Raw genomic sequence first — 19,286 nt, 5'->3', positions numbered from 1 at the left:
ACATGCTCTGTTTTGTGGCAGCCAACGACGCAGAGGTGCCCTCTTGGGTAGATGGATGGTACTCCCCATCATATATCCTGTCACTGGTAGATTCCCCCTGGTGGGTGGAAGGACATCCCCTTCACCTCTCTGTTCCTTTAAGGCAGTGGTTCCCAACCTTGGGTCCTCAGAAGTTCTCAGACCAAATTTCCCAGAGGCCTTCACCACTAGCTGAGCTGGCCAGGATTTCTGGGCATTGTAGTTCAAGAACATCTGGGGACCCAAAATTGGGAACTATTGCCTTAAGGGATAGGGAAAGCTGAACCACATCTCTCAGAGCAGATCAGAAGGGACTACAGTAACTGCAGGATCAGTATCCACCATTTCAGTTATCCACAGTCTAAAGTTTTTTTTAAAAAAAATCCAGAAAAAGTATTGTATTTTTCCATGTATAAAGTGCCCCCATGTATAAGACACCCCCACTTTTCTAACCCAAAATTAAGAAATCTAAGTGGGGCTCAGCAAGTGTAGGGGGAAAGGCATCAAAGCACTGCAGGATGGCTTTGATCCCTGCTTCCTCCGTTCATACTAAGCCCCGTGTGGCTTAGCAAAAGGAGGGGGAAAGAGATCAAAGCAATCCCACGACTGCATGATTGTTTTGATCCCTTTGCCCCTTATACATTCATGGGATTGCTTTGATCCTTTCTCCCTACACTTGCTAAGCCCCATGGGACTTAGAAAGCAGAGGGGAAAGCAAGGATCAAAGCCATCCTGCAGAGCTTTGGTCCCCACTTTCCTTTTGCTAAAGCTTAGCAAGTGGAGGGGAAAGTAGGGATCAAAGCCCTGGAGGATCACTTTGATCCCTGCTTTCCCCTCCACTTGTTTTTTCTCTCCTCAGCTTTCTTCGGAGTATAAGACGACCCTCAATTTTTAGTGTAAAGATTTTAGATAAAAGTATAGTCTTTATAATGTATTCACGAAGGCTTTCACGGCTGGGATCTACTTGTTGTGGGTTTTTCGGGCTCTTTGGCTGTGTTCTGAAGGCTGTTCTTCCTAACATTAGGAAGAAAAACCTTCAGAACACTGCAAAAGAGCCCGAAAAACCCACAACAACCGATAGTCTTATACATGGAAAAATACGGTAAATTCACATTACCAGAACCAGCCACTGGAGGGAGCTAGAGAACATGTGATGAATACTTGTTAGTGAAGAATATATATAGCATGGCCCTCTGGTGGCCAGTTCTGGTAATGCTTGAGGAAAAAAAAAGCCTAGCCACATTCCCTTATTTAGGCTGGGAAAAGTCATGTTGCCACAAAGGGGTCGGTTGAGACGTTGGCAGCCGCTGCCTCCTTCCACTCAATGGGAAGCTCATGTGTTTTTTGCCCCTCTCTCTCCCCCCCGCCTGGCTCCCACTGCACTTTCGTTTCAGGTTTGTCTTAGCTCAGATGATGTCTTTGAGGTTTACGGCCTTGACACTGGGGTAGGGATCTCCCCTCCGGACTTCACGCGCTTGAGCCCAGCTCTGATCCAGCAACAGCTCAGCCAGGCCTGCTCGGTCTCCCGCAGCTCCCATGTCGACGGGCGGCTCACCACCGCCGAGAGTGAGTCTGACTTTTCTGACGGACCTTTCGTGCCTCTCTGGATGTAGGAGGGCCATGGATTGTTGTAACTTCTTCCAGATTTAACATCTGAGTTTGAGATGGCCTAGATCAGAGCCTGCCCCTCCTCTCTAGGACAGCCTTTCAAGTCTTTTTCAAAAAGTGCTCTCCTGTCTCCCTTCTTTTCTCAAGGTGAAACATGCCCAGTTTTTTTTCTTTCTTTCTTTCTTTCTTTCTTTCTTTCTTTCTTTCTTTCTTTCTTTCTTTCTTTCTTTCTTTCTTTCTTTCTTCCTTCCTTCCTTCCTTCCTTCCTTCCTTCCTTCCTTCCTTCCTTCCTTCCTTCCTTCCTTCCTTCCTTCCTTCCTTCCTTTCTTTCTTTCTTTCTTTCTTTCTTTCTTTCTTTCTTTCTTTCTTTCTTTCTTTCTTTCTTTCTTTCTTTCTTTCTTTCTTTCTTTCTTTCTTTCTTTCTTTCTTTCTTCCTTCCTTCCTTCCTTCCTTCCTTCCTTCCTTCCCTCCCTCCCTCCCTCCCTCCCTCCCTCCCTCCCGGGGCTTGGTGTCTGGTCTCCAGATCACCCTTCGGTGCCCTCCTCTGAACTTGCTGCAGAAAAAATCTAAGGTAGCAGGTGTGGGGAAAGATCCTAGCCAGAGTAGCCACCCCCTAGCCCTGAGGGACGAAGGGCCAGCTTCTGGGGGAGGCCACGAGGCCTTAAAGGTTGGGGCTGCATGGGTCGCTTCCCTTGTCTATCAGCCCGTGGCCTGCTCATTCTGTGTGTGTGTGTGTGTGCCTTGGTTCCTGACGGCCTGTCCGTCCTCCTCCTGCCTCCCCAGAGTTCATCTACGGCTCGTTGGCCACCCTGGTGGTCTGCCTGTGCTCGCTTTTCGGCATCGTCCTCCTGCTCTGCACGGCCTGCATCACCGCCTACCAGTATGTGATCCAGCTCTTTGTCAGCCTGGCGGTGGGATCGCTCACCGGCGATGCCATGCTGCACCTCATCCCTACGGTTAGTGGAAGCAGGGGGGGGCTCAGGTGGGCAGGGGGCACTGAGGCTGGCAAGGGGGTGGGGAGAGAGAGATGGCACGTGCCTGCAGGACAAGTGAGGAGTTGCTCCTTTGGGCGGCGGCGAATGTCTGCCGATCTGTGCCGACCTGAGAACAGATGTGGAGCGTGGTCTGCTTCTTTCCGTGGATGGGCCCTTGGCGTGGCCTGCCTCCAGGCACGCAGGGGCCCTTGGCAGCATGCTTTCCGGCAGATGCCCTCCTGTGCCCATGGCCCCTCTTGGCACCACAGGCTTCTCTGGCAGCTAACAAAGAGGTTGCCCTTTTCATTTTCCATAATCAACCAAGACCTGACCTTGTCAGAGTATCTCTCTGAAGCCTGGCCATATGATGTTCAGATCAGGGTCCTGAATGAAAGAGTGGGTGGTAGGCATCAGTGTGTGTGTGTGTGGGGGGGGGAAGTGCTAGGCACTGATGCTGAGTTTGCTGGCTTGCCAGGGACCTCTATCCTCTGTCCAGATGTGCGGGGAGCAGGGTGGGGTGTCCTAGTCCCCTGCTTCCTGTGCTCCGTGGCTCTGCGCCTTTTAGTGGAAGGGGCCAGCGCGTGGTGCTTCCACTCTTCTAGGGCCACGCCAGAGCACCACCAGTCAGGCTCTGCTCCCGTTCCAGGGGGTGTTCTCCTTGGGATCGCTGCTGGAAGAGGCTTTTGCTCTCTCAGTGGCCACCCTGCCCAATTGCCTGGATGCCAAAACCGAAAGTTCTCAGCCATGTCCTTTGGCCTCCTTGTCATGATGGCTCCGAAAGAGAACCCCATCTGTTTCCTGCATGGACTCCGGAGTCGGGAAGCTCAGGCACTGGGGGGGGGGGGTAGGGAACAAGCACGCTTCACGAATGAGTGGCGGTTGGAAAATGTTTGGATGAAAAAGATGGGGAAATTCGTGTTTGGAAAAAAGAAGCGCTGGCACAAACGTGCCAAGCACCAGAAGCACCTGGCTTGAGCCCCAAGTGCTCAGTTCCCCCCCCCCCCGGTGACACCCTGTCTCTGTTTGTCCCCCCCCCCCTTTGCAGTTCCTGGGCCTGCATTCCCACTCGCACGACGCGGGGCACGGCCACGAGCACCCCGAGGCCGATGACCCCACCGTGGTGTGGAAGCTGCTGGCCGTGCTGGCCGGCCTCTACTTCTTCTTCCTCATCGAGAAGTTATTCATCCTGCTGGGCCACTGGGACTGTGAGGTGAGCCGGTCGCGCTTTCTGCAAGGAGAACGGATGTGGATGGCAGGGGCATGGGGGGGGGTGTGTGGCCGTGTGGCTTTCTACACCAGACGGGTGCAGCTACACTCCTCTATGTCTCCTTAGGTGGCCTCTGCCCCCAGCAAAGACCATCAGTGTGAGCACGCCCTGGCCCTGCAGGTCTACCAGGAGGAGATGAAGAGGAGGAAGGAGGAGAAAGGAGCTTCCAATACGGACCTGGTAATTCAAGCTTCTGGTGGAGGGGCCGCCCCTCTCTCTCCCTCTGGCTCTCAGGGGTGCCTCAGACGCTGGGACCCCTGGAATGACGGGAGAGAACATTAGTACCTGCAGTTATACGGATGGATTCCCAGTAGCTGCACTGTAGCAGAGAGAGAGACTCTGGAGAACAGGGTTCAAATCCCCACTTGGCCACAAAAAGTCACTGGGGGAGTGGAGCCCCTTCCTAAATATCTCACATACCTTGAAAGCTCTATGAAGGTCGGCTGTGGGGCTGCAGCCCCACACTGGCAATAAGAACCACATTTAAGTCTTTGAATTCATTTAGATTTTATCTAGGGTGACATCGATTCATATGGGTTGCAAAGTGAGTTTTTTTAAAAACTGGCCTTTTTAGAAAATATTTTGCTTCTCAGATCGATTCCATTATGGTTTTGTGGAAGTGAGTCGATTTCAGCCGTGTCCATGCCAACCGCAGTTGGCATCACCAGAAATAAATCGGTTTCCAGTCGGTGCACGTGAACACAGTCGCCAGTTTAAATGCCGCGTGACTTTTAAAACCTGATTTTTTAAAATCTGAACAGAAATGTATTCCAGTGGCCCCATGTGGCCACAGCCTTTGCCAATTCCGATTTGACAGAAGGCTGCTGCTCTTTCCGATGTTGACGACGACGGCCGCCGTCCCCTCGCCTCTTCAGGCCCAGAGAGGGCTACACGTAGGAGCCTCCCGGTGGCCCCTTCCCACATTTCAGGGCCTGTGAGTCATCTCAGCCCGTAGCAGAAAGCCAGTTGAAGTTTCGTGGAGTTCTGCTCTGCTTTTTCTGTCCCATTGCACCCCCTGAGGCAGAGACGAAACATGACTATTGTGCCCCATCTAATGGGGGAGGGATGAATAGCCAGAGGCCCCGAAGGAAATACTGTATAGGGAGACAGGAATCTGCCGTTGCTTGGGTCAGATCTCAGAGGTCCGTATGGCATCTCTGATGGCAAAGGTCAGCTCCTTGCACCTGAGTCGAAGGCCTTCCCCAGAGGACGGTCTCCCCTCTTCCTGCTTCTCGGGGTCTGTTTGCAAAGCAGCTGTTGCACCTGTGAGCGCCTGCCTCTCCCGGATCACTTCTACGCCAGCGGACGTTTGAGAAACGAAAAGTGGGAGAACCCGGCCATTCCATGACGCTGAGAGAGAGAAAAAAGTCCACCTGAGGGTTAACATGGAACAGAAAAGACCGTGGCAAAGACACAATGGAAGTGCAGACCAGTGAGGCAGAAACGGTCTGCTGTTCTTCACTGTTTGCAAAGGGAGAACAAAGACTCAATGAAACGCAAGCAAACGCTTCCGGCATTTTAAAGACTTTGTTCTGGGTGTTTAGGGTGAGCTTTTGTGGCTCACCTTCAACTTTCATGGACACTAAAGGCATCGCAGAGAATCCACGGCTGTGATTTGGAGGGGCCTGCATTCCCTGCAGCGGCCGGTGGCCTTTTCTTGAGGAAGGACCGCATTCCCTGGGTGTAAAACACTATGGCTTGAAAGCTAGGAAAATATAACACCCAACATCCGAACAGCAAACCTTTCCTTGAGCTAAACGCATACCTAGTTAGGCATTGTGTGACCTTTGCTTAAGGCAGGCGTCTTTGCATATTTGTCCACTGGCATACGCAGACGGACGTGCAACCCATTAATTAGAATGTTCCTCTCTTATGCAAATGTCTTGTGATGCAGAAAGAGTGTTGGCCTGTTGTGGCCGAAAGAACCAGAGTCTCTCTTGAGGAGGCCTGCCAGGAGCCTCCGTCCGCTGTTGTCACGGGATGTGTTTGCACCAGCCTGAGAGTTTAGAAGCAGAGCTTATCAAATAGCCTTTTGGGGTGTGTCTGTGTGCGGATGTCACAGTATCCACAACCAGCGTGGTGGTCATAGGGATATCCGAGTTGTACCTCCACCTCCCCGTTCACCCACCCCCCAAAACACACACACCCACTTTTCCAAACTCCTTTCAGAAAGTGTAAAGAGGGACCCGCTCACTTTCCTTTTCTGTTTGCCTGTCCTTTTGTACAGATTTCTGGAGAGGAAGCCAACGTGAGCCAGCTGAGGAAGAAGGAGCGCAGTCGAGGTGAGGAAGAGGAGGAGGAGCAGGAAGAAGGCCACTCTGCTGGAATCCGCACCTCCCTGGAGGCTTTCCAGGGTCAAGAAGCTGCTTTGATGAAATGGCCCCCTGGGAACGGAATGCGAGCTCAGCTGATCCCCCCCCATCTTTGTACCCCCCCCCGCCCCCCCCCCCAACCATTGCAGCTGCTTTAGCAGAGTCATGACTGTGGTGGGCATCCAGCCCCCTTCATGCACAGTGCCCTGAACAGGACCAGTCCTGGGAGCTGGGGATCTGATCCTTCCATGTTACGATCAGGGTCTGTCGTGTCATAGATTCAAGGTGCTCAGGCAGTACAGTGTACCAAAGCAGACATTCATTCCCTAAAGCATGGGGAGTTTACTCTCTCTCTCTCTCTCTCTCTTTTTTTTTTTACTCTTAACTCCCTGAATCACACGGCCAGATTGGCAAGTCTTTCCTGCTGGCGAGGGTTCCTGGGAACGGTAGTTTCCTTCCCCGTTAAGTCACCTCTCCATGCTGCACTCACCCTTCCTGGCTCTCCAGCTAAAATCTTTCCAGATCCTTAAGCTGCCTGAACTGCGGAGCTCCCCTAAAACGCTTCTCTTTGATTTGGTCCTCGTTGGACTTTCGCCAGCCATCTCTTCATTCCTCTGTTCCCTCGTGGCTGAGCGCCCCTGCTTTTTTTTTCTTCCCCAGGCCGTAAATGTGTGTCTTTTTAAAAGAAAAATAAATCCAAATCGAAAAGAGAACCAGTCCGACCCAGGTGGGACTTGAACCCACAATCCCCAGCTCCGGAGGCTGATGCCTTATCCATTAGGCCACTGGGCCATTCCTGGCATTCCCCCTTTAGCAAAGAGAACAAAAGGTGCATTGTGTGTGACTGACGGAATTCCCAGCCTCGGAGCCCTCCAGGAGGGGGGGGGGAGGCTCTCGCTGACAGCTCAGGAAATCGTTCAGGATTGGCCTCTGCTGCTTCTCCGAGACAGCCTCCTCCCCACCAGAACAGCTCTCCAGAGCCGAAGGGACAGAAGGCGGGGAAAACGACAGGATGACGAGGCTGAGTCCCATTCATTCTACTCTCTGACCTCCTCCTTCCCTTTCTGTCTCCCCGCAGAGCTCCGGATGCTGCCCTACATGATCACCATCGGAGACGCCATCCACAACTTTGCCGATGGACTGGCCATGGGGGCCGCCTTCTCCTCCTCCTGGAGGACGGGACTGGCCACCTCGCTGGCGGTCCTGTGCCATGAGCTGCCCCATGAGCTAGGTGGGGGTGTGAGCGTGTTTCCTGCCTGTGGCCTTTTGGGGGGTGGCGGTTTTGGCTAGCAAGGGCGCTTTTCAGGATGCAAGCTGAGCTCCCCTGAGTCTCGGCACCAAAAAAACCCACCTTGAAGGGTTGAGAGAGCGGAAGGCGAGGGAATGTTTTGCACCTGGGACAGTTTTAGCTGACTGTCATTCTCACCGTCCATCTTTGCTTCTCGTGTCCTCCAGCCTGGACCTTAGCTGTCGGTGGACGGCTTTCACACTCTGGTTAAGGTATGCCAGTGGCCCAGGTATCGTGTCAGAAGGAAGGATGCCGTCTTTGGGGCAGTGGCGCATGAATGCGCGCGTGCAGCGCGCACACACAGAGGCCAGTCCTTTTGTAAACTGAGCAAGGTGCAGGAGAGATCCCACACATTGTCCTTACAGTGTTTTGGCTGGCTGTCGTGCATGTGGGATGTGTCCGTGTGCATGATAGCGCCACCACAACTGCACACGGTGGCCGTGCGGTGTTGTGGTCTGCGTTATGTAATCCCAAGAGGATTCTGCCCACACTTTCCAAGCGACTCCTGCCTTGGTGTCTGTTGTGGTCCAGCAGGGAATCCAGGAGGCATTACAGGCATGGATGGCTGCTCCCCTTCCATGCATTCATCTGTGTTCATCTGCATGCCCATTGCTCTGGCTGCACTGACAAAGCACTAATGGCAAAGTAGATTGGAGAAGGGGAGAAGTAATACATTGTGCTCATTATAACAAGTTTACTGTTACATATCCCGTGCTTTTATAAACTGAAATTCCGGTACCTAAACCCATTTAATTTCTGAGATTAGCATTTAGGTTCTTAAAAGCCCCTTCTGTTACGGTTCTGCACTCACTTAAGGGACTCAACCCGTTTGTCTGCAAGGGTGATTCTGTGATAAACTATTGCTTCTCCATTTAAAAAAACAAGGAAAGCAACAGACAAAACTTAACAACAACAACATATTCGCGAAGGCTTTCACGGCCGGGATCTAATGGTTGTTGTGGGTTTTTCGGGCTCTTTGGCCGTGTTCTGAAGGTTGTTCTTCCTAACGTTTCGCCAGTCTCTGTGGCCATGGGCATCTTCAGAGGACAGCACTCTGTGCTCTGGTGTAGTTGGCTTTGGGAGTGCAGTATTTATGGCTGTGAGATAGGCTTTTGCCTTTTTTGGATTTCAATGGCTTGTCACAGAGAAGCCATTGAAATCCACAAGCACCAGCAAAATTTCAACAAAAAAGAGGAAAGTGTGAAAAAACTTGACTCCCAGCTCTCAAAAATACAGCGTGCAAAAGGTCAACGAACTCTACAACCAACCTTGGCTTTTCTAACCTTGGCTCTTCCTCGGGCCTCCGCAGGAGATTTTGCCGCGCTCCTGCAGGCCGGGCTGAGCGTCAAGTGGGCCTTGGTGCTGAATTTTGGGAGCGCTCTGACAGCCTTCATCGGCCTCTACATCGCCCTCAGCGTGAGCACCGGTCCAGAGTTCGAGGCATGGATCTTCACCATTGCCACCGGCCTCTTCCTCTACGTCGCCCTCTGTGACATGGTGAGTCCCCCCCAACCCCTTCCCCATCCCGCCTCTTCCATTCCGGGAGAGGACGTGAGTCTGGACCGCTTGGCCACCTACTGAGTGGCCTCGAGGAGTTGTGCTTCCTTTCACTCCCAAGGCTCTGGTGGATGTGGTTGAGATTAGCCACGTGAGACACGGTTCTTGGGAAAGCGGGATTTATTTATTTATTTATTTATTTGATTTGATTTGATTTGATTTGATTTGATTTGATTTGATTTTTACTCCACCCCTCTAGACAACATCTACTCTAGCCCTTTAAATAAAAAGAAGAAATATAGAGATATCTCTGTTGGCATTCTCAGCATCCTTAGCCAAAGCTGACCGGTGGTCTGAGACAGATTTTTAAATGGACTCTTGTGCTTTGTTTTTTTAAATGCATTTTGATATTGATTTTAATTTAGATTTAGGCATCCTTCAGTCTCAAGAGACTATGGTAATGTGCTCTAAAGCAATGGTGTCGAACTGTGGCCCTCCAGATGTCCTTGGCCTTCAACTCCCAGAAATCCTGGCCAGCAGAGGTGGTGGTGAAGGCTTCTGGGAGTTGAAGTCCAAGAACATCTGGAGGGCCACAGTTCGACACCACTGCTCTAAAGAGAGGTCTTGGAACAGTGTCTAGTGTGGCTGAGAAGGCCAATTATTTTATTTACCATTGTTAGCATAGTACTTGTTTAATTCTTTTCAAATATTCGCACATTTACTGATTTTAGCTTTCAAGTATCTTTTCAGTGACCCGAGCCACCTTGGGTCCCTTTGGGGAAGAATGGCAGGATAGGACTATTTTATGTAAATAAACCATAAATAAAATAAGCAGCACCCTTTTTTAAAGTTTCCAGGATTCTCTACGACGGTCCTCCCCTTTCCCCCAGGGATATCGTCGCGTGGAGGGCTGCCTGACAAAGCTCAGCATGCACGTGTGTCCGGCTTTAGAGAGCAAAGTCCTCTTTTTCCTGGCTGAGGGGATTCTGGGGGCCACAGTCCAGAAAGACCAGTGGGCCCCAGTTTGGGTCTGGATTTTGTGGGCCAGCGCTCTGCGGTCCCCCCATGGCTAACCCTTTCCCGTTCTCGCTGTGCTCCTGTTGCAGCTGCCGGCCTTGATGAACGTGAAGGACAAGCGCCCCTGGCTGCTGTTTTGCCTGCAGAACGTCGGCCTCCTGGCCGGCTGGGCCATCCTGCTGCTGCTCTCCCTCTTCGAGGACAACTTCACCATTTGACACATGCCACTCCCAGAGAGACCTTGACCGGCCCCGGAAGGCAGGGCCCGTGGAGATCCACGGTGCAGGCCTGGCCAGGTCTCGGCTGCGCTTCCTCGGTGACCGGAGAGAAGGGGGTGCAAGGAGGGACTGGGAAAGGGAGGTTCAGAGTCCCTGTGCCAGACCCAAAGACTGAGGTTCAGAGCAAATTCAGGCGCGTGCAAGCCACACGCACACACCTACAGAGCTTGCCCCTTGGTAACGGTCGTCCTTCCATTTCCCCTCTTCGTCTATTTATTGTATTTATTAGGTTTGTACCTGCCCATTTCCCCTCCAGGAACCCCAGGAAATGGGGGTCTGTGCCCCGTGAGGCCCTTCGTAAACCCTGTGTCCTTAGAGGAAGTAGGGCATACTTGTCCAGACTGGAAGAATAAAATAATAATAATACCCACAGCTTAGTGATGATATGCCAGTGGTTCAGGAAGAATTTTGATTCTGAAGGCTGCTGTTTCCCCTTTCCCATGTCCATTGTGCTCAATCCCTACCACCACCACCCAGTTAAAAGAATCTCAGGTAGCAGAAGTTCAGGGTGAGAAAGCCGCAGGCTAGTTGGCCCCCACGGCCACCCCCAGGAGAGGGGGTGCTGGGCCCAGGGGACCAAAGGCCTGAGTCTGTGCCATTAGACCGCGCCCAATGCCCAGTTTTATACCACATGGTTTCTGAGGAAAGGGGTGCGTCCTATAATTTTTTGCAAACCCACCTGCTGCATCTTGCCTGTTTTGTAAAAGAGGCAGATCAAAGCTGTGCCATTTAAATGTGAAAATCCGCTTCCCTCGATGCCAAATGTTTGAGGAAGGCCTGTGGATAAGGAAACATGTTGTCTTGCTGCTTATTACTGAATTCCAAAATCCAGATTCCGTAATCGGGGAGATACCTCTGTTAGATGGACATTGTTTTAAAAGGCCCCACATGGTGCCTACGTGTCTTGAGAGTTTGCACAGCCCGGAAACCTCACCTGACGAACAGGCCACGGGTCTGAAAGCTTGCACAGCGTCGTCGCCTTTTGGAAAAGTAGCCGTATCGCTTTCATTTGGCATTTGGAATTAGGACACTCTGTCTATGCTCCATGGCACCCTTGCTACTTCATCCGTACCAGAAGATGGAACTTGGGCCTTCAGCCGAATGAAGCGTGACTGAAGCTGCTAAGCACACCCTGTCTTGACATGTGCTTTGGAGCGGAAGGATAAATCTGGGAGCCTGTGTTACTCCTTGGTCCGAGGATCCCTTCTCCAGAGAAACATGAGCTGCTGCTGCTGCATCAACAACACAGGGAGCTCCCCCGCCCACCCACCTGGCCTGAGGCCCCCTCACGGACACGCCGTCCGGCTAAACCGATGGCCGCACACTTCAATCGCCCTTGTTTGAGACTCATGGCATCCTAGGTTTCATGAACAGCAAATAAAATGTATGGTTTTTAAATGGTTCATGTCTGACCTTGTAGTTATTTCTCAGAACAGAGGGGCAAAAATTGGGGAGGGGCCCCGAGGCGGGAGAAGCCCGGGGAAGCAAGAGGTTTTTTTCAGCTACAGTTCTATAGTTCCTTCCGAAATGGAAGGCCTACCATGCATTTCAAACGCCTAAGGGAAAGGAAGAGCACAGTCAGAACACACATCATTCTCATCATTAAATTATTGCTCTTATTGTTTTCTCCGGGGAGATTTCCGCTGTCAGAACATCCTCTCTGGGTGTAGACCCCCATAGCGCAGATAAATAAATAATTTAAAAAATAGAGGCGTGAGATAACAATGTATTGGAAAGAGTTTCTTGCAACTTTGGTGGCTACTGCTGGCCAGCATGGCAGGCGAGGAGCTGCTTCAGGATCGTTACCAGTGAACCCCTTCTTTACAAGAGTTCTCCCCCCAAGAGGAATTATAGATAGGCTGGCATCCAAACCCCTTCTGCTCAATGCTGCCCCCAGATCTTTTCAAAAGTAGGACACTTAAACACGAAGGAAGGACCAGAAACACATACCGTAATAACACTTTGGGAAAAACACAAGCCATACTTTTGCAATGTTTGTGGGTGTGTATGCATATACACTGACATTATGGGGTTTACAGTATTTAGAAAGAGAAGCCAAAGAAGGAAGGGGGGGGGGAAACAGCATCACATCCCAATAATGACAAGAGCAAACTCCCTGGAAAAGACCCTGATATTGGGAAAGTGTGAAGGCAGGAGGAGAGAAGGGGGCGACAGAGGACGAGATGGCTGGACAGTGTCCTCAAAGTGACCAACATGAATTTGGCCAAACTCTGGGAGACCATGGAAGACAGGAGGGCTTGGCGTGCTCTGGTCCACGGGGGTCACGAAGAGTCGGACATGACTTAACGACTAAACAACAAACATTTTATTTCCGGACTTGGATTACTTTTAGACAACACTACCAAGAAACTCCAAACCAGCATGACCCGGGGGATTGTGTAATCTGTGCTTCAAAGGGTATTTTCAAAACAATAACCCCCCCCCCCTTCTCAATCTTTCCAAAGCTCTGATGTTGACATATATTATTAGCTGCTTTGGTCTCCCTTTTCAAAAGAAATGCAGGATGAAAGCATGAAATGAAAAGGCCTCTTGACAACCATTGACAACAAACAAACAGCATCCATTCAATAGGTAGCACTCATGACTGTTTGTGATACAGGTTTATTTGTTTATATAGTTAATCTTATTTAAAGTATTTTACCCTACCTTTCTCTTAAAAAGGACCCAAGGTGGCATGTATCATCAAACAACAATGTTTAAAAGCTAAAAACAGTAAGGATATAAATATTAAATAAGAATGGAACAAACAACCCAGTGAAAATGTAAACAAAATCAGCACCAGAAACACATTCAAAGCAACAAGGAGCAACCACCCATCAAAAAAAAAACCCTCTTCCAGACAGTCCATCACTAAGGGAACGCCTGGGTGACGAGAAAGGTCTTGGCCTGCTTGCAGAAGGACTGCAAAGAGGGGGGCCAGCCCAGCCTCCAGTTGTAGGGAGTTCCAGATTCTCCGGGAGCAGCCACAGAGAAGGCCCTGTTGCATATCCCCAACAAATACATTTGTGAAGGTGGTAAAACCGAAATAAGGCCTCCTCTGATGATTTTAACACCCAAACCCAGCTCATTCAAGGGGCAGAGATTCCTTTGTATAATCCGATCATTTTTCTTTGGCAGGGATAAATGGTGCCCGAGCCGAATCATCCGAATCGCATGCTGTCAAGTCAGTTCCGAGTTCTGATAACCCCATTTTCCAGGGTTTTCCAGGTATCGAATCCTCCGAAGTGGTTTCTCCTTCCCGTCTTCAAGGGGGCAGCTGTGGGGCCACCGCGCCGTTTGCCCAAGGCCACCCAGGCTGGCTTTTTTTGCCCAGTGTGGAATTCGAACTGGAGGCCTCTGGCTCGGCATCCCGTAGAGAGACCCTGCCCTAGGCTGGACGGGGCCACAACGGGCACAGGAATGAAACCAAGGCACTCAAAGGCGGGCAAACAGAGCGGCCGCTTGGGCCACCTCGAGGGCGCCCAGCCGACCCTTCCGGGACTACAAAACTTGGGTTTTGCCATTTCTGCCTTTCCCGTTTCTCCAGAGGGGCCTTTGGTGGCTTGGTTTTTCATGGCCCGCTTCCTCTTCTCAGCTCCACCGCTTGCCTTTTTAATGATACAAGAGGCCTCTTGATACTCAAGTGTTCTTAGCTTTAGACATTTGTCTTTTAATGATCTTATTCACACACACACACACAGTGGCAGAAGCCTTGTTTCCAACGTTAAAGATGGCCCTTTTCCTGGTTTGTAAGCCGCCTTGGGTCCTTTTCAAGGGAAAAGGCGGGGTAAAAAAAAACATTGTAAATAAATAATAAATATATAAAACAAGACCACGAAGGTCCTGGCCCGCCACCCTAAATAGGAGTGAAGCAGAACTACTCCGCACATGCTCAGAGGCACTCTTGCAACGGCACATACACTCCCATCCGCCCTCCCTTGCTTTCCTCCCCGCCCCTTCTGCCCCTTCTGACCAATCAGAACTCCGAGAACGCCTCCCGCCCTTCGGCTCCTCTGGAGGAGGGACTCGCGCTTGGCCCCGCCCCTCCTTCCCTCCCGCTCCGGGCGGCCGCTCTAGCCCTCTCGCCTCGCCTCGCCTCTCCGTCGCCGCGCCGAGGGTTCCGGGAGGGAAGCGTTTCCGGCCGGACCGATCGCGGCGCTGCACCCTGCCGGCGGAGGGGGGGAATTTGAGCGGTGGGGCGGGGGAGGTAAGCCCGGTTCTCGGGGGGAGGTCTCGTGAGGGGCTGGGCGGGGGTTGGGCCTGTGGCGGGGGTGGGGTGGGGGCTCGGAATCCCCCCCCCGGCATTCCTGTCCGTCCGTCTATCCATTCCCCCCTCGTGTCCCCCCCAGAACGTTTGCTGCTCAGCCCTCCCTCCTGCCCGGGGGGGGGGTTGGTCTCGAGGCGGGTGGTCGCCGTGAAGGCAGCGGGGCGGCCTGCCCTCGAAGTCGGCTGCGCTCGGAGGAAGGCGGGAGGCCTCCTGTCCTCTTTCCCCGCTTGTCCCTCGCAGGAGTGTGACCCGGGTAGGGGAGCACCGGTGGGACGCCAAGGGGGTGGGGGTGGGGGGGGCTCCCTGTCCAAAACGGGGCTGTTTCATTATTCCCATTCATTCATTCATTCATTCATTTGACTTGACTGCGCTTTCTCCGGGGCCAGGCCCCCTCCGCGGATGTCGAAACACGCGGAAGTGGCGAACGCTGGCGGTCGGTGGGTGGGTGGGTGACTCTTTCTAGTGCCCAGTTGTGGCAGATACACCCTGGGCAGAATATAAATACGTCTTTCTGTGGTGTGTGTGTTATTTAGTATTTTCAGCCAGGGAAATCAATGAACTCCTACTAGTAGTGGATACTGATCCCGCAGGAAGGGGGGACCGTCTGGATAGACTCCCCCATCTAGCGAGACTGCTCTTCTGGACGGTGTCCCACAGAAAACATATTAAAAGAAACAGAAGTGATACCTTTGCTAAACAACGTTAAACGATTCTACAAATTAGATCAGGCATATTTCAGTCTGGAGAGACTGTTCTACAAAGAGACAGGGGGCCAAACCACCCTTTCAGGCCGCCAGGTCGGACCAAGTTTGCCTTCCACGTCTCCCATTTTAGAAAAGGGGGAAATAATGCTCGACGGGGTTTAGATATGATGGGAACCCAACGAAGCGAGAACGCCACGGCAGTGAGGGTTAAAGGGGGATGACAGGATCGCACGTCAAATGAGGACAGTTTGGGGTGAGGCTGCGTGGCGTGGCCACGGACGGGCGATGGCTTGGGAGCCTTTTCCCAACGGAGCTGAAGAAAACCCAAGATCTGCAGGTTGGGCTTCCCAAGCGCTCTCCTTGAGGGGAAAGGGCTGGAAGGGGCAAAGGATGAAATTGCCTTTAGGCTAGACTAGGGAGGAAATAGTAGCGCCACCCCCCCCCCCCCATGTGGGTTCTAGGATCCGTATTTTCAATGTGTTGTTTGCCCTTGTCCGACGTGAACGTTTGTCAGGATCCTTTTAGATCGGTTGCATGGGGCATGGCAACCTTGCAAGCCTTGCCCAGCCAGGGGCACCACAGAAAACCCTCAAAAAGGACGAAATCTGATTGCGGGATTGCTGTTAGGCACATGGTGAACCCAACAGGATTGTTTTGGGAGGGGGATTTGTTAGAAGACTGAAATTCTGCCCAGAGAGGCTTGCTTTCAACTCTACACAAGTCATCTCAGAGCTGGGATCAGTGCAGGAAAAACAGCCGCTCCAAAATCTTTGGCCAGGTGGACGCACCAGGACCCTTGTTTAAAGCAAGTATCAAAACAGGGGCTGCAGAATCTACTCGGGGATGGTAGGTTTTGGCTTTCCCTTCTGGGGATATGGATTAGAAGAATGCCTTAGCCGCTGGTCACAAAGGGGCCTCTCCTTCCAAACCTTATGTTGGAACACATGGTTCCTCTTTGGGGGCGGAGGTGGAGAGGGGCGCAGAGAAATGGGACAAATGCTGTCAGCCCTAGCCGGTGGAGTCGGTGGCCACAGAGGAAGGGCAGTGCAGTCCAAAAACATAATCTGTTAGGGCCAACGTTGGAACAAAATAGGGTTGGTTTCGGTCTCTGCTGGATAGCTCTGGGGTTTATAGGTAACTGGCTGTGGAGCCAGAGGTTGGGAGTTCAATTCCACCCTGGCCCTCCGTGATCCGCAGGGTTCTTTCCAGCTTGGCAGTTCTAAAACGATGATTGTTTACTTTTCGAGTCCTGTTGGAGGGGAATTAGGATGCTTGTTAGTAGGTAGCCCAACATTTCTATGCTCAAAGGTCATGGCACCTGCAGCCCTGGGCTTATTTCTGACTTATTTCTGAAGCCAGCAGCAGCTCAAGGGTATCACGCATTCCATGGCAACCGATGCCCCCGTTTGCCTGGAGGACCTTCCCCATTTCTTTGCCATGTCTAGGCATTCCTTCCTCCATGGATTGACTCTCCTGGCCACTTGAACCAGTGCCCAGATCCGTGAGAATGGCTGCTGTCTGTTGATAGTAGAAGGTTGTAGATGTAAGCCAACAGGGACCGATTGAAGGCACAGCAGCATGGGTAGGCTCATGCAGGGAATGCAGCAGCTGATTCCTCTTGGAGTTACCTGCCTTTGGCCAGAACCGGCCAGATAACGGGGCAACCTCCTCCACAATTGAGCCCTGCTTTTGGGCTCAAGCCCTCGGCCCCTCAGTTGGCGGGGTGGCCTTCCCCTCCTGAGCTGTGCCTCTTTGCAGGGAGCCCGCCGCGATGTACGCCGTCTACAAGCAGGCGCACCCTCCCACGGGACTGGAGTTCTCCATGTACTGCAACTTCTTCTCCAACGCTGAGCGCAACTTGGTGGTGGCGGGAACCTCACAGCTCTACGTTTACCGGCTCAACCACGACTCCGAGGTACCCTGAACCCCCTGTCTGTGGCTGATGTGGTCTAAAGTGGTGTCTCTTTGTCTGGGGGATCCTAGGAAGCACCACGTCCAAGTGAGTCAGATCAAGGGCCTGTTTAGACCCATGTCCTCGTCCCCCAGGGACCAACCAGATTCCCGAGGGGAAACCCACACACAAGTATCTCAGGAAAGCATCGCCGGGGAATGCATGCTTGAATGCTAGAGGAGGCCTGGTGGTGCAAGTGAGCAAACCAAACCAAACCACTTTTTCTTGACAAGGACAGACTGTATGTTTTTTTCAATTGAAAAGCTGGTAATTCTGGAGACCCTCGAGGGGTGAGAAAAACATGCTCCCGTGTAATATTTTCATAATGTCCCAGCGATCCGACTCCTTCTCCCAGCATGGATGCTTCTGTGGCATTGCAGCCGTTTCTAAGCTGAATTTGGGGGTGGGGAGATCTGGGAGGACTTGGGCAGCTGCTTATTCCTCCTCCACCCCCGAATCCTTTCTCTCACACCCCCAAAATACCTTCCTGCCCTTCTCCAGATGGCTGTGCAGTCCTCTTTCTTAAATAGGGCTTTGCAGCTGTTCTGCAGCTCTCTGGAACCTTTCTCCCTCTGAGCAGTCAGGCGCTTCGTTGCTTTTGCAGAAGCCTCGGGAAGGAACAGTTCTGGCACTACAGGAGGCCTTTGCTGGTGCCGTTTTCGGGAGGAAGGAGGAGGAGAATGGGGGCAACCTGGTGGCGGTGGGTGGGGGAGCTCTGTGCCATGCCAAAGCTCATCCCCCAAAGGCATCTAGAAACGTTAGCTTTTAAAGTCAGAGAGAGCAGCCAAAAATGTCTAAATTGAGATACCTCCGTGCAGAGTGGTTGAGGGAGAAGGGAGACCGGGAACTGAGAGCTGAGGTAGAGAATGAGCTGCAGAGGAGAAGCCATAAGATGTGTATTCTTGTCATCAGTAGGAGGTTAGGGCTGTGCAGTTATTGGAGTGAGAAAGGGACGAAATGTGGGGGTGAGCAGTTCCTTTCTGGAGGGAGAGGCGGTGCTGCTTGCTCTCTCTGCAATGTGAGCCTCCGTGTCACTCGGGGGCTGAGCTTGGGGCTTGTGGATTTGGCACCTTACCCCGGAGAGTAGTGACTCTCTGGAGCAGCCGCTGGTGCCGTGTGCCTGCAATTGCGCCTGCGGGACCTGACAATGCCTGTCTGCTTCTCTTCCAGACCTCCACCAAAAATGACAGGAACACAGGTAAGCAGAACGTGGAAGGTGGGTGGGTGGGTGTGGATGGAGGGCCTGAGCCACCGAAGGTACTGCCTGTAGGGCTTTCCATGGGGTAACAGAAGAGCTACGTTAACAGATAGCCACAACCTATGGAGATGTGCCCTAGGAGGGCCACCCTGTGTCCAGCCGATGTCTCTGTGGCACAGCGGGTGCTGTGGCACAGGAGGCAGGCGCTGCGGGATCTGCAGCGCCTGCCTCCTCCTCCAGCGGATGTCTCTGTGGCACATCTCTGTCCATTTCTGATTTTCTTGCCTACTTGAGATTGGGTTGCTGACCCTTGATAACGTGGGTGCAAACCCTCTGGGTCCACAGTTTGTCCCTGCTGGAACCAAGGAGCTCCCTGCACTCTAACCTGCTTTCCAAGCAGCCAAGAGACGTGTCGGGTCTCTTGGCCACTGAATCCTGTTGCTGGTCCAGAAATGCCAGCTGTAGCTCAGTTTTAGAGAAGAGAGGGATGGGCCTCCCCTCTCAAGAAAGGCTTCTGCACGAGAGGCAGTAACACTCACGGAGTGGACAAGAGACAGTGCTGGGAACCCCACCTTGGGTCTCCCTGTGACATGCCCTGAGATCCGTATGTCTGTGGCTCACAGCCGTGTCCTGGGTTCATGGGCTTTTGCTGCCGTGAGAGCTTATGGAGAGGGACCACGAGGCCTGGGGTTTTCCTGCCTTTGGCCCTTCCAGTGTCCAGGGTCCCCAACTTTCTCGGTTACGTCTGTCTTTTCAATATGGAGGGCCTGGAACAGAAGTGGCGTATGGGAAGCATGCAGAAGGTGTGGGGGGGGGGCCCACAATGTGGCAGGACAAATGCATAGACGGGGCAAGACCCGTGTTCGAGGAACGACTTCTCTCCTGGCCTGACCTGCAATGAGAAAGC

At 52.3% G+C, this 19,286-nt stretch overlaps 2 protein-coding genes and 1 non-coding gene across 6 annotated transcripts in view; 2 read left to right on the top strand and 1 right to left on the bottom strand.

Annotated features, from left to right (window-relative positions):
- SLC39A4 (solute carrier family 39 member 4) overlaps window positions 1–11,661 on the top strand; it is a 58,775-nt gene extending 47,114 nt beyond the window's left edge. For both annotated transcript variants that reach the window (XM_078392089.1, XM_020814902.3), the window contains 8 exons: window positions 1,413–1,584; window positions 2,410–2,582; window positions 3,646–3,810; window positions 3,934–4,047; window positions 6,095–6,149; window positions 7,258–7,410; window positions 8,777–8,964; window positions 10,071–11,661. In XM_078392089.1, the coding sequence (XP_078248215.1) occupies window positions 1,413–1,584; window positions 2,410–2,582; window positions 3,646–3,810; window positions 3,934–4,047; window positions 6,095–6,149; window positions 7,258–7,410; window positions 8,777–8,964; window positions 10,071–10,199 (1,149 nt within the window). In that variant the 3' untranslated portion in view covers window positions 10,200–11,661. The remainder of the gene's footprint in view (window positions 1–1,412; window positions 1,585–2,409; window positions 2,583–3,645; window positions 3,811–3,933; window positions 4,048–6,094; window positions 6,150–7,257; window positions 7,411–8,776; window positions 8,965–10,070) is intronic.
- On the bottom strand, window positions 6,899–6,971 carry TRNAR-CCG (transfer RNA arginine (anticodon CCG)). Its single transcript has one exon. It is a non-coding gene; the product is annotated as a tRNA-Arg (tRNA).
- A 2,685-nt stretch (window positions 11,662–14,346) lies between the features above and the next one.
- The window catches only part of CPSF1 (cleavage and polyadenylation specific factor 1), a 30,896-nt gene continuing 25,956 nt past the window's right edge, over window positions 14,347–19,286 (top strand). For 2 of the 3 annotated variants that reach the window (XM_020814888.3, XM_020814886.3), the window contains exons 1-3: window positions 14,347–14,466; window positions 16,989–17,145; window positions 18,352–18,379. In XM_020814888.3, coding sequence (XP_020670547.2) covers window positions 17,002–17,145; window positions 18,352–18,379 — 172 coding nt within the window. In that variant the 5' untranslated portion in view covers window positions 14,347–14,466; window positions 16,989–17,001. Of the gene's footprint in view, window positions 14,467–14,633; window positions 14,780–16,988; window positions 17,146–18,351; window positions 18,380–19,286 lie in introns of those variants that run through there. The other variant, XM_020814887.3, reaches the window with a different exon arrangement.

This window comes from Pogona vitticeps, chromosome 4, assembly GCF_051106095.1.
Source record: "Pogona vitticeps strain Pit_001003342236 chromosome 4, PviZW2.1, whole genome shotgun sequence".
Taxonomy (NCBI): Eukaryota; Metazoa; Chordata; class Lepidosauria; order Squamata; family Agamidae; genus Pogona; species Pogona vitticeps.
This window is presented reverse-complemented; position numbering and strand designations above follow the sequence as displayed.